This window comes from Siniperca chuatsi, linkage group LG2 (genome assembly GCF_020085105.1).
Source record: "Siniperca chuatsi isolate FFG_IHB_CAS linkage group LG2, ASM2008510v1, whole genome shotgun sequence".
In the NCBI taxonomy this organism is placed as follows: Eukaryota; Metazoa; Chordata; class Actinopteri; order Centrarchiformes; family Sinipercidae; genus Siniperca; species Siniperca chuatsi.
In genome coordinates, this window is record NC_058043.1 from 21,511,281 (window position 1) to 21,525,507 (window position 14,227).

The window sequence follows — 14,227 nt, forward strand, 5'->3', positions numbered from 1 at the left end:
GATTGTATAGACCTTCTCATGTCAGAGCTCTCTTCCATGTGGTTATCTAGAAATTCAACTGTATTGATGATAATAGAAATATATCATGGATATACAACACACAGACAGGATGTTGTTTTCTGATAATAACACTAAAATGTACACTCTTGTATCCTGCAATTTCTATTTTTATTTTTTATGTTGTGAAAGTGATGAATACTGTGAATGTTTATGAGGCGTTTCCCTCGAGCAGTTGGCACTCAGCCCCTCTCAGCCAATCAGCAACCAGCAGTCTGACTGATTTTTGAAATGAACCTCGTCGTTGTTGCTTTTAAGTAACAAAGTATAACGCTCCAAGAACTTTTATGAAAGTAGTCATTTTTTAATTTATTTTCAGTTAAGGCAATCCAATACAAAGCATTTCACAATATGACAATAATCATGTACAATAAAAACCCATTTAAAGGAAAGTAGGAAGTCATGCAAATCAGAAAACTCAAGAGATATAAACAACAAAGAGAAATTGTGGGATTAGACAAAAAAATCTATTTTAAAAAAGTGTTAACTGTAACATGCTAATTAGCTACAGTGGTGAGACAAGAAATGTTTGGAGAACCAGGCACAAGAGAGAAGAAATAGCAAACAGTCCACATAGCTTACTGCCATGTTTGGCATTGACATGCATGTAATCTGGTTGGGCTGGTTCCTATTTTACAGATGGCAGGTGGCACTGTGTGTAAAACACTCTTCGATGTACCCCAGGAAAACATGTAGTCGATCCATCATACTAATAAATCAGGGCTTTAAGAGCAGATGAACTCACCGTCATATGACCTAGACGGCGGGAGTGATGGCTTGTCATACAAACTCCAAAAATAAATAAATATTTTCAAAACAGTAATATTCCCAAAAATATATCAAACATATACAATAAGCACTCCTCTCAAACATAAAGTGCTGTTGGGATCTATTTGCAAACCAGCTGTTACATACACTTTATATTCAAATATAAGTCCACTCTTATCTTTTCTACTAACTGTTTCCTCTCTTACACTACACACATATTTACAGGCAAATTGCTGTTTGCCATTTTGAACACCATTAACAAATTTTCTCTCCTCCACTGAAGAGCCATACTTATCCATCTGAACTGCTTTTAAATACAGGCATAGCTGAGACGGAGTGACTGCCTTTCACATTATTAAGGCATTTAGTTTGCTACATTAGACATTTGATTAGAACCTTTTCAGTTCAGAATAATTCTGCTTCTGTCTCTCTTCGTCAGTTTAAAACGAAAGGACACCTTTTACAGTCTATTATACTCAATGTAGCATTGTTTTTGCAAGGTAGTAAACAAAAAGTGAAACTAATAATCATACTAAGAGAAAAACAATGGCTATGTTGAAAGAGTGACAAAGATGGAAAAAGAAGTAAGATTTAGAAGCAGTTTATGTCCATGTAATGCTAAAAAAGATACAAACAAGATACAGCTAGCGGCGCAGTGAGACTGCACAAAGCATTGCTTTAAGCTAAATGCAACATGCTAACATGCTCACAATGACAAAGTTAATGTGCTGATGTTTTGAGTGTTGAATGATACATTGTATTCTGTACTTTATTGAAAACTCTCCTTTCCTTGTGGCTGTTAGGATCCTACTTATGTACCCTGTGTGTTTACTGATCAAAACATCCCTACATGGATCATATTCCTTTTAAATTTCTTAATTTTTACTGTACGATCTCTGCATTTTTGTAAAGCAACACATCATAGGACTGTCAGGGATTATTGTTGCATCTTTGTGTAATGATGCATCTTAAATTATAAGCTTCGTTACTGATGCGGTAAAAATTCTATTTGCTACGTGGAAGCCATCTTGTTTTCGTTTCTTCACACTAAATTGACGTCACAGATGGTTGGAGGCTACAGAAAGCCAAACTAAGATTAGCACAAAAGGATGCCTCTTTACCCTGTCGTATAGACTGATTGTTAATGTGTTTACACATGAAAGAATTACTTATGTATTGAATGTAATGACCATAAACCTTCTGGAGACCACTTGCGAACTGTCTCCCACCAGAGACTTGGAGTACACTGCGGCAAGGTCTGGGCTGTAACAAATGTAAATCTCCAGGGAGGAACACTGGCTGTGATCGCACTTTCAGTGTGAAGTCTATGACAACAGAGGTTATGTGGCTGCTGATGTGTGGCTGCTGGGGGCTTACGGATTTGCACTGACATAAGAGTCTCTGGGTTTGCAGGGGTGGCGTGTTTGGGATCGTATCAGGGCCGGATTCACCAGCTATTGGGCCCCGGGGCAAAAATAAGATATGGGCCCCAATTAATCACTGAACCCCTCAGGTTCCCCGACATAAGTTTGCAACATAAACCAACCAGTGTTCCTGCATTGGAGTGCTACCTTTCACCTCTGTCTGCTGTGTGTTAGTTAATGATATTTTTATGAAATAAATATTTATTTTATTATTATGTAACATGCGTACATGTAATATATATATATATATATATATATATATCCTACTGAAATAGGAAAGTTATGAAAACTATATTTTGACACAATGCCTCAAGATTAGGTAATAACCATTCTTTCCCAGTTAATCAAATTACAACAAAGTAATGTGGATCAGTTGCCTGGTCTCTTGGTACTTCAGCTATGAATAGTATTTATTACATGTCTTGTTATATTTTGTGTCCTTTATTTCTCTTGCCTGTTTCATGATCTGTCTTTTACTTATGTGGTAATGTATTTTGTATTTACTGTGAGTAACAAAACCAATGCACTTTTTTGTTCAATATAAAAACAAAAAGAAACAGGGGTTATGATTAGTAGGTTAATGTTCCTCTAGTGCAACAACATCCTTTGTGATGGGAATGTATCCTTACTGAATGACAGCCTTAAACATGCCTGGGTCATATTTTCAATTTTTAATGTTGAACTGCAGCTGCAGTACAAAGATATTTGACTTGCATTAATAAATTGGGTACTTTCTTCAGAAAGATTGAATAGCAGTACTCAAAATGATTAAATATGATTAACCTGGTAGCATCATAATTTTGTCCTTGGTATAGAGACAGGTTGTCTTGTGCTTTTTATTCGCAATCACTTAAAAATGAATGGTGACCACTTCAAAATGGATAAAGTTAGGGTTATTCAAAACAGATTTATCAAATGTCCATGCCACTGTGAATAACATTCGAGAATAAATATACTGGGATATGGGGAATTAAATTCTCATACAACATGCTCTTATAAACATTTACCTAATAAAGAAGAGAAGATGTGACACCTGATGGTATGAAAAGCCTGATTAATGTGCAACATAATAAACTGTAAACTACGCACCTGTAGTTTTTCCTCCATCATAACTGATGCATTAGATATGGAGATAGTCCCCAAATACAAAAACTAATTTCAGAAGGGAAAAGGTGCCTAAAAAATATCACTGTATTAGGCCACACCAATGACTGACAAGCAAGGCTTAGGTCAAAGTTCACATGTCCTGACACACTTAGAGAAACAACCACAGACAGGCACAAGTTTTAACCACAACATGACCTTTTTCAACCAACCTGCTGTCATATCAGACGAGAAACAGTCACTGCCTCAGTGTCGTTTAAAAGGCTTTCGCCAACGAGTCCTGGAAAGTTTGCAGCCTCTCTTTAAGAGAAATTAGCCAAATTAATAGATCACAGAACAAACAAACCCCCGCCCCCCCCCAAAAAATGCTGCTCCAATAGTCACTAGGAGGATACAGCACAAAATTCAACACCCGTTTCCTGGTGCATCAGCTCCTGTTTGAACCAAGAAACAGGAGGTAGAGAGTTCCCACTGGACTCTGAATGGCTGCTGCATGCTATCAGTCCTCAGTGAAAAGCCAAGCAAGGAGGGCTTCAGATCAGTGTGTGGTGGTGTGTGTGTTCGGGCGGTGTGTAGGGAGGTGGTGCGGGATTGGGTTTGATTCCCCGGCTCTTCATGTAAGAGATGAACTGGTCGGGGATCTCTGCTAGCACGTCTTTAGCAAGCCGAGCCATGCTTAACACGTGGTTGCCTGTTCGGTCCATATAATCTCTGAAGGGAACAAACTGAGGAAGAGAAGAAAGTGTAATATCAATATGCTTATATACAGCAGTAACTTAATGCTCATGTGGACAAAGAATGTCGTGGTTTGACAAATAATCTGAAATATTAACCTTTTTCATTTTAATAGAACATTGCACAGGACTTGACAACACATGGTTTTCTCTGTCTTGCATAATACCATATGGGGTTTTTGGACTATTGTTGTAGTGATTCATGAAAAGCTCTAAATACCTTTTGACAATGTACACAAGTAGGTTTTGGGAGCAGGGTGGTATTCTGAATGGAGAGGGCTCATGTTTAAGCCCCCATGTTAGTCAACATTTGCCAGATCCCGCAAGCTTTAGGATGCTGATCTGTCACTAATCCTGTGCTCTGGCTTCCCTCAGGAGTGAGAGGAAATAAATGAGCCTAAGTGAAAAGATATGTTTTTCTACTAGGGTTTGATAAAAGTACTTTGGAGTTTTCCGTCTTTTGTATTATTTATCATGTCACATCAAGATTTTTGTTTAGCAGAGGTGGTAAGTAACACAAACCCTGGCACATCTCATCACGTGCTCAATTTAGTTGGTACAGTAGATGATGGCCAAAACAAAGCAAATTAAATACTGTAAATTGCATTTGGCATTGGCCCACCTCTGCTATAAAACACTTTGGGAAACCCTGCACATTGTTTTTTGCACAATATTCAGTCATTAACTAATTTTGACACTATAGACGCATAAGGTTTCCTAGAGTGACATATGATATCAAACTTTTTAGCGTGCGTCTTCATGGGAATTCACAGGAAGCACACAGACGTCCTAATCTGTTAGAGTTGCCAGTGTTTTGTCAGACATTTTAATGTCCCAGCACAACTTAGGTTACATATGATTGTACAGCGCAAATGTAAAAATATGACACTATATACTGCAAATCAATGGAAACACTGTTGCCTATAGTGATCCGTATCTCGTGGCCAAAGACGCCATAAGCCCAAGCTTGATAATTGTTTATTGACAGTATTATCTGTTATCTGGATGGACATTTCTGAGCTATTCCTTAAATTCTGTGAACTTGGACCCCATGTTTCTTTTCTACTTCCTGGTCTCGGTATCTGCAGTGAATACAGTCAAAGTTTCTTTCATGCTGTAAAGGGCAGTCACCTGAACAATGTCTCTCTCTGCCAGTTTCCCCCGGGACGAGATCCTGATGTCATCACCATCCAGCTCCACCATAGCTGGAAGACACAAGTTCGCACACACATGCATGCATGCATGCATACACACACACAAGCACCCACCCACACACCCACACACACACACACACACACACACAGTGAGAACTAAACAAAGACAGCTGCCTTTAAGACAGAGACAAGGTTGATACACTACGGATGTAAAGGTTTAGTTATCATACATCATATTAATACCATATATTTTTGCTTTAGCATCAGTAAAGGAGAGAGGATGTAGAGTTGTAAGGCTGTAATCTGTCTTTATTGCATGTCTAATCAACTAATAAATCGTTTATTATAGCCTCTGTGCAATTTAGAATCATCGGTACTAAACACAGCAAACCCAGCAATTAACCTCAGCCACTTCTTCTACAATTATGCCTGCATCCACCTACGGATTCCCTTCGCTGCTGACTCAAATTATTTTGTACAGTAATTTTCTCTCGGGTATTTCTCTGAATTAGTGCCAGAGAGGTTAGTGCTGGCGGTAACAGTAAAAGACTGAGTTGTAGGAATTGAAATGTCAGTTATTGGCTCATGTTTTAATGTGTTGACTTGATTAATGTAGATGGTATAAAAACATCAGGCATAACACTGCTGAAGTTTTAGAAGATGTTTTCTTTACCATTACATCTGGTATATGCCTGCCATTTAAAATTACCAGATTATTTAATAATAACGTTCATGCAGCAGTTAAAAATCACTGTACCATCAAACTCAGCCTGACCCACTCCGACTATGATGATGGACATGGGAAGCTTGGCACCCTGCAGAGAAGTCAGAAAAAGAACACATGAAAAATGTTATTTTTCTTAACAAACACAGAAGAAGCTTGTCCACATCACCACTGACCTGTGGTGCTCATTACTGTATGTCAGACATTATGGCAGTTAAATGTTCACCCACGTAGGTTACAACCACACTAATGTTCTGTATCACCCTTTAACTAGCTGAATGACCTTTAAGTAAGACAAGGCCTCCGGAGAGAAAAAGAGGGCGAGTTAGAGACAGGAAGTCAGAAAGAGCGTGAAACAGGGAGCTGCTTCAATAGAAACTTGTTTTTGTCTCTGCTTTTCTTATCCCAGATATTTTATGTCCCTGAATGCAATTTTCTATCAGATGAATGCTCCCTAGCTCTTATCTTGGGATGACAATTTGTGTTTGCCCACTGAATGCTGGTTATCAGGCCGGAGAGTGAAGGATTAAACTCACTGACAACAATAACAGTGTCCCACGAGATACTGGGCCAACAGGTCAGTGGTCTCAGCACTGAAGCTGTTTTGACGGCTAAAAAAACTATCAAATTTATCCTCAGAATTCCCAGCCTGGATTGACAAAATTCTTACCTGCAAAAATAACCGTGTTTTGACATTAGACATTTTGACAGGGGAACTCTAAGAAGCTGGTTAAGATTAAAAGGAGACATTTGTTCGAAGGGAGGGAAAAAAGTGATGAATCTGTTGGCAGACACCTTGATAAGGTCTTACATGGCAGGTGTGGCATGGTAGCATTTGTGAGCTGGGAGAGGAGGGAGAGGGAGGATGTGCCAACTTCAGTCAATACAGCAACCATCCTCAGTCACCCTCCCAGCCACTCCCAAGCCACACCTCAAGTCAGATAACACTGTTGTTAGTCTCTCTACTGTGAAGGTTTACTGTTTCCAAACAAGGGCAAAATCTAGATTGAAAGTCAGTCAAACAGCAAAAGATACCAACATTTATGAAACATGTGGGGCTGGGAAATATTTTGATACTATGTTATATTGACCTTTGATGGAAATGCATTGTGATGATATGGACCTACCATTTTATCATTAACCATAATTCTGTTGTCCAAATTAATGATTCCAAAATTTAATTTAATTTAAAAGCCAAGGATGATGGGAATGTCATTATTTTTGCAGGTATTTAGTTATAAACCAAAGTGTTGGACAAATGGAAATGTTGACGGCAATAGATGAAATGTTTTTTAACTTATTGTTACTCCACTTGGATGTTTAACCCTCCCTGTGCGGAATGATGTATGTGCAGATTTTGAAGTTTCCGAACAGAACCGCAAGGCCCTGCAAAGAGTGCTTCGTTCGTATCATAGGCGGTGCTCTACCCTGCCTAAAGGACATTTACACCAGGTGGTGTAAGACTAAGGCTAGGCGAATTGTTAAGGATCTCAATCGCCCAAATAACGGCCTTTTCTCCCTGCTGCAGTCGAGGAGAAGGTACCGGATACACCAGGGCAGCACTGAGAGGCTGTACAGTAATTTGCATATGTTTGCTGTATTGGGATATATATATCGATATCAGAAATCAATGTTCTAATATTGATTTCAGTCAAACCAGCTGTATTAAGCCATATGCTTACACACTGTATGTTGCGGTACATTTTTCCCTTCAAGCTATTATAAACAAACCAATCAAAACAGCATCTTTCATTCTGTTGTGTAGGGATGCACCAATTATGAAATTCTGGGTCGATACCGATGTTTAAAATAACAATTTGGCCGATAGCCGTTGCCAATACCAATGTTTTCTTTTTATTGTTGTTTATTTTGTTTTTGTTATGTATCCATCAGGGAAACAAAGAAATCTTCATTATAAAAAAAATAACTGAACTGTTTCAAAGTCATTCAGCCCTTCATTATGCTATCTTTAAATGAGCATAAATTCAAACATACAAATTTATGAAACAACCTTTAATATTTATAACCTTCTTTCACATATTTTTTGTAAAATAACTGCTTCAAAAGCATTTTTAGCCTGCTGCTATACAACAACTACAAATAACCAATGCAAACTTTAGCCAGGGCAAAATTAATACATCAGATAAACATTGGCCACTGCCATCAGTGAAAGTCATCCTATTTGCCGATAGTCCGATAGTAGTCAACAAGGCGAATATTGATACTGATGTTCGGCCGATATATTGGTGCGTCCCTAATTATATGCAACTAAAGTGATTTTCTTTACATTCTGCTTGAGTGACACTGACTGCATTGCACTCCGACAGGCCATGTTAGTGTCTGTTGTAATTTCCAGATAGATGGCATCATAAATGCTCTAAATGCAAAAACTGCTATTATGTGTAATTTGTTTTCTGCAGTCATATTTTCACAAAGCAGTTATAATACGTGCAGTTTTCTCTATGGTACAAGAGAAATGTATTGTGGCAAATAAGGCAACCTCTTTTGCCACGGGGATGAGAGCACTTTCTGTCGACACCACGTCAGCCGCAGCACATCAACGCGATTTATCAGTGTTCAACACAACTCCTGTCAGTGCCTGTCCTCCCACGCACATGCACACACAAACACTCACACTTTAAGACATACATGTGTGTGTGCGTAGCCGGAGACATACGCACACATCAGATGCCACCAAAAATAACCTTGCAATCCACCATGCCCCACTTTTGCCATTCTCCTGTCACCCTGACTGGCAGCCGAGATCCAGTGTAATGAGACGACAAAACAAAGTGTCAATCAACACTCATTACTTCAACAACCCAATCTGGATGTGCTGTTTAAATCCAAATGTCATGCATGTGCATGATTTGATGGGTGTATGTTCTTGCACATGTGGCCATGCACATGCACACACGAACAGATTTATGGATATATGTTTGGAGAGGTGACTGTCCTGTCAGTACAGGGGGCACCTGAGTCACTAGACAATCTCTCATTGGCTGTCTCAGAGAAAAGCTTAAGGCAGCAGATTGAGGACACTTAAAAACCAGCTACCACTGAGTGCAGATATTAACTGTTAACTTAACTGTTAAAGAGTAGCATGTCCAGTTGTCAGAAATAATAAGCAGCTGTCATATACAGTCATATACAGTCTATCCTTCACATGTTGACATACTGAACTGTGTTGAAAAGGACATTCATGTATTCATTAATTTCATGTAAATAAAAGCTTTTAATGGTTCAGAATACTTGTTAATCCTGTCACACACTTCACTATCCAAGCGCACACTGAATTTATCCATGATAATCTATATTTTCTTGTTGATCACCTCCATTAGTATAGGTTCAGGTTTACTTTAAAGGTGGGGTACGTGATTCTGGAGAAATCCAATACCATGACAAATACCATAATATAGAGTGAGCAACAACACAGCAAGTAATGTAACTAACGTTAGCTAGGTTGTGGGTTAGCAAACTGTCCCTACAGTTGCTGCTGCAAAGCTAACAGCCAGACAGGACGAGACGGTTTCCCAGAGCCAGCAAACCAGCTCCGGACAGCGATACTCACAACTCTCCTGCTACTATAGCTAACATCACAACAACAGCATATCTTGTCAAACTAGTAAGTAAGCTGAATATCTGCGGGCAAGTCATTTAACGTTACCTGACGCACAAAAATGCTTACACACTGAACGGACAGCACAAATTGATATCCTGCTAATTAAGGGGACAAAAAACAGGGCCCTTCATTAGTGAAGATGAACCCTATTCATGTTGGCAAATGTCTGTCTTAAGCCTTTCCAAAACCACAAACACAAGAGCAAAAGTGTAAGCAATGGATTTAAGAGTGTGTTTATCTTCTCCAATGTAAGCTGCAATCTGTAGCATGCCCTGCTAACTAGCTTACTAACGTTACCTACAGTAGTAGCAAAGTACTAATTTTAAGGGCAAGGAGCACACCAGTGACTAACTACATTAGTTTGTGGGGTTAGAGGTTACCTTAAAAAACATGTGCTAGTCTTTTTTAATTTAACCTCTAACCCCAAATGTAGTTTTTCCTTGCTGTGTAGGTGTCGGTGCGCGATGCTGTCCGAGTTTAAGCTAATGTTAGCGGCTCTGTCCTGCTCTTTATTGGATTTGGAGATGTTAAAACTCCAGCAACTCAAGCCAGCGTTACTTGAGATTACATTTACATTTACATTTGCAAATCACATCACTTTTTCCTCATCCTAAAAGCTTTTTCTCTTGTAACATTAAAGTGAAACATACTGTTTAAAAAAATAGCATTATGCAAACTAAGCAACCAAACAGGGTTATGTCAGAACGAAAGAACAGTCCAGTCTTACATTTCTCCTTATCACACTCATAATACTTGAAGTAGCTAGCTCTACACTGCAACACAAGAACGATGCTGTTTATTTACATCTCTTCTACATAGATCATAAACTGGTTGTTGAATTTTTAGGGGGGACATGCAACACAGTCTTTTTGCACAATACCATGTAGCTGTCAAGTGCATTTTAAAAATCACTTTTACAGGGTTGTTGCTTTTTCAGCCAACTCGTGGAGTTACCATTAGCTTATTTAGCTAACTGACTACAACTGATAAAATCTGCCAGCAACAGTTGTGACTTCAGTAGGCAAAATTGACGATTGCCTGTTATAAATGAGAAGCTGCTTTTGTCTACCTCCTGAAATCAATGACTAATTCGTTCAAAAATAACAGAGAATTTCAATGGTAAATCTACCACCATTATCACTGTAAACTGCATATGTGCTGTGCGAGAAAAAGCTTGACAGGTGTAGCAACAGTAACTTGTGTAAGGGGGCAGGGCTATGCAAATGATATGTCAATTATTGTATGATAGCTTAACTTTACTACCTTGCAGAAAGTGAAAATGTGGAATCATGTCAGGATCATGACATACGTAAGAACTATTACCACTGGAATATGGATCCTGCAAGAATCATTTTTGAGCACACATCCAATCAAAGTCAATGGAGGTAAAATGGTTGGGAAGTGAAGTACTTTTGGTGGGTCCTGGCACAAATAAAAAGATGAAGCACAAAGCACCGAAAGATAAGAGAAAGGAAAGAAATCAAAGGCAACAAAGGATTTTGTTACAGACTGAATGTGGTGACAGAAGTATGGAGAGAGCAGATGAAGAGAAAGAGATTTAGATCTTTGAGAGGGAAAGAAATGAGAGACACATCAAAAGTTTTTGTATTTGTGAGCGAGGGAGTCTCATGGCTCCACAGAGAGAAAGAGAACGAGACAAACAGAGGGACCTGAGCCGTGAGCAGAGGAGGGGGATGCTGAGTGACTGACAGGTGCATTTCTGTAGTATAGCAGATTCTTTTGTGATTTATAACCCCCCCTTTGTTCCATCACATGGGTCTATATTACTGAAAACATGGAGGACAGACACTCACATACTTTCCTGCCACACAAACACACAAAAACACCTGCATGCCCAAATGTAAAAAGGTCTTAACAGTAACGGTTGCTACTTTGACAGTTTTCGGCAACCAAAAGCTGATGCTTGCACTAACTTTTAAAAGTTAGTGTTCATAGTTCATAGTTAGATGTTCATACTCAACATACAGAGTTGTGCACATTCGGGCTTCCTCTCACTGTTTCTCGCTCTTTCTTGAAGATACCCTCTGGCATAAATAAGTATAAGGAAAGACTTATATAACCTCAGTAGTGTGTCCTCCCTCACCCATGATCCATGGAGAGTAAAATGGAAAGCAGTGGAAGTGGCAAAGCATCAGTAGACAGTCAGTGTGGAGGCAGTGAGATAGAGCAGCAGGCAAGATCTTAAAAGGAAGGTGTGGCTGTTCTAATGTTTTGACTAACAGTCGCAAATTCCCTTTAAATCCAGTCTGCTGGGTTTTCTGTGCCTGTGGCGGGCTGAAGAGGAGGAGGGAAGAAAAGAGGAAGAGACCAAGGGAGAGGAAAGGAAGCCAGCCACCTACTATTTAAAGCTGGGAGAAAAAGGAGTTAGGACAGGTTTGGGGAAAAGCTCAGAGGAAGAAAGCACAATGTTGTGTTTTTTATTAACTTAGGCAGTTATAGTATATCTTTTCAAATGCTGTATTTTATAAATATGTTTACAACCATTTTAATGGGCGATTGTGGTTTTTGAAGGGAACACATTTGTACCTGACATGACAGCACAAAAATGTCAGTTATGTGAAGCCATCATGCCACTTATTTTGCTTTACAGATTGCAGAACAACTGCTTCTGTCACATGCTGTGTTTGAATTGGAGTGACAACCACAATGAACACCTGGGCTACATATTTTTGTCTGAGAGGAAATGCTAGAGATAATCAGAGAGACAGTATCCACATGCCCTAACAAAAATCACTACTAGTGCTGAAACAATTAATTATTTAGCCGATTGACAGTCAAAATTGATAATCAAGTAATCGTTTAAATAATATATCAAGCAACAAAGCCAAACATTTGCTGTTTTTAGCTCCTCAAATGTGAGGATTTTCTGTTTTCTCTTTTTTATCATTGTAAACTGAATATCTTTAGGTGTAGGACTGTTTATCACACAAAACAAACATTAACTATGTCACCATTCGCTGTAGGAAATTGTGATGGGCATTTTTCAGTATTTCTTGACCTTTAATAGACTAAATGATTAATCGATTAATTGAAAAAATAATTGAGAGACTAATCAGTACTGAAAATAATCTTTAGTTGCCTGGTCTTCTGTTGGTTGGCCTTTTATATGTCGATTTAAAGGAAAAGTTTGACATTTTGGGAAATACACTTAGAGTTAGATGAAAAGACTGATACCACTCTCATGTCTGTATGGTAAATATGAAGCTACAAACAGCGGCCAGTTAGGTTAGCTTAGCACAAAGACTGAGCGTATGTCGAACTATTGCTTTAAATCCTTCATTTTATGGCACCATTCACTTCAGAGGTATTTCCTTCTAATTTATACCACATGAAACTGGGCATATCTAGCCTTATATAGAGCAGTAAAACACTGTGTCTTCCCCCTTTCCCATTCTTACATTTACAATGGCCTCTTTGGTCTGGGCCATGTCGGAAATGACGCCGTCTGTGATGATGAGGAGCACAAAGTACTGAGAGCCGTCCTGCACTGCAGCTGCATACCTGCGTGCAAATACACACACATATACAGACAGAAATTAGAGGCTGTGGTATAGTCTTTTTAATACAAATGTGACTTGAGGATTCATTTGAGGACTTATCTAAACACTGATGTAGAAAATAAATCATCATGCACTCACCACAGGCAAATTCATTGCTACACTTCAGATAACACTCATTAAAATGCATCACAAATACAAACTGATTAATCAACCCAAACAATCAAGTGTAAACAAAGCTGGCTTACACTGTTTGATTAGCAGATTAACCCTTTGTTAAAATCTCTTCCTACTTGAGTTCACCTACTCAAATGCTAAATACCAATACTGGTTGTGTATTCTCACAGCCATGGCTCCCTGCTGCAGTTTAAAAAGTGTGACTCCATTTTATCAGAATGACATTTTTAATTACAACAGAGCATTGGCGTAATCAGATGGAGAATTGTTTGGATATGGCTCAACAAATGAGACGGTGCGGGAAGCAGTGACAGTGAGAGGTGGAGGTGGGTGTCAGGGGCACAAGAATCCACTCAGATCATATCACAGTTTGCATACTTTTTTTATGTGTTGTTAACAGCAAGTGTTAATGGCTACATGCCCATTTGTTATTTGTTCCATCAGCTAAATCTGCCACATCACATCCTGTTTGTTGTGTCTGGCAAGAGGGATATTTTCAATGCACTGGGTCAGAAAAGCAATGGCACAGCAAATCAAAGCCAACCGAGGCCAGTGTTATTTTAATAACTGGAATCTTATAGAAGATCATAATCTTGATAATCTGTGTGCTAACATGGTGGCACGAAAACAGAATTTGTTGCAATACGTGTCAAGCAGGGTAGCATGAGAAACACAGAAACGCAGACACTGCAGCAGAGCAGGTATAGTTCAATGATTTAATGAAATGAAATTCAACAGGTAGCAGACAAAGTCCAAAATCCATGCAAGGTCCAAGGGAAACAGAAGAGAATTCTAACAGAACACAGTTAATCAAAGCCAGGACGCTTGACAAACATCAAAGACAACCTGACAAAGAATCAAGCCAAGCACACAGACTAAATACACTCACGTGAAGGGAGCTAACGAGACACAGGTGAAACTAATCAGGGCGGAGCAAACAAAGGA

At 39.0% G+C, this 14,227-nt stretch overlaps 1 protein-coding gene across 2 annotated transcripts in view; it reads right to left on the reverse strand.

Annotated features, from left to right (window-relative positions):
• Positions 1–337: 337 nt before the first annotated feature.
• The window catches only part of cpne5b (copine Vb), a 117,471-nt gene continuing 103,581 nt past the window's right edge, over positions 338–14,227 (reverse strand). For both annotated transcript variants that reach the window (XM_044179893.1, XM_044179903.1), the window contains 4 exons: positions 13,007–13,109; positions 5,999–6,056; positions 5,219–5,292; positions 338–4,078 (listed from right to left, as the gene is read on the reverse strand). In XM_044179893.1, the coding sequence (XP_044035828.1) occupies positions 3,887–4,078; positions 5,219–5,292; positions 5,999–6,056; positions 13,007–13,109 (427 nt within the window). In that variant the 3' untranslated portion in view covers positions 338–3,886. The remainder of the gene's footprint in view (positions 4,079–5,218; positions 5,293–5,998; positions 6,057–13,006; positions 13,110–14,227) is intronic.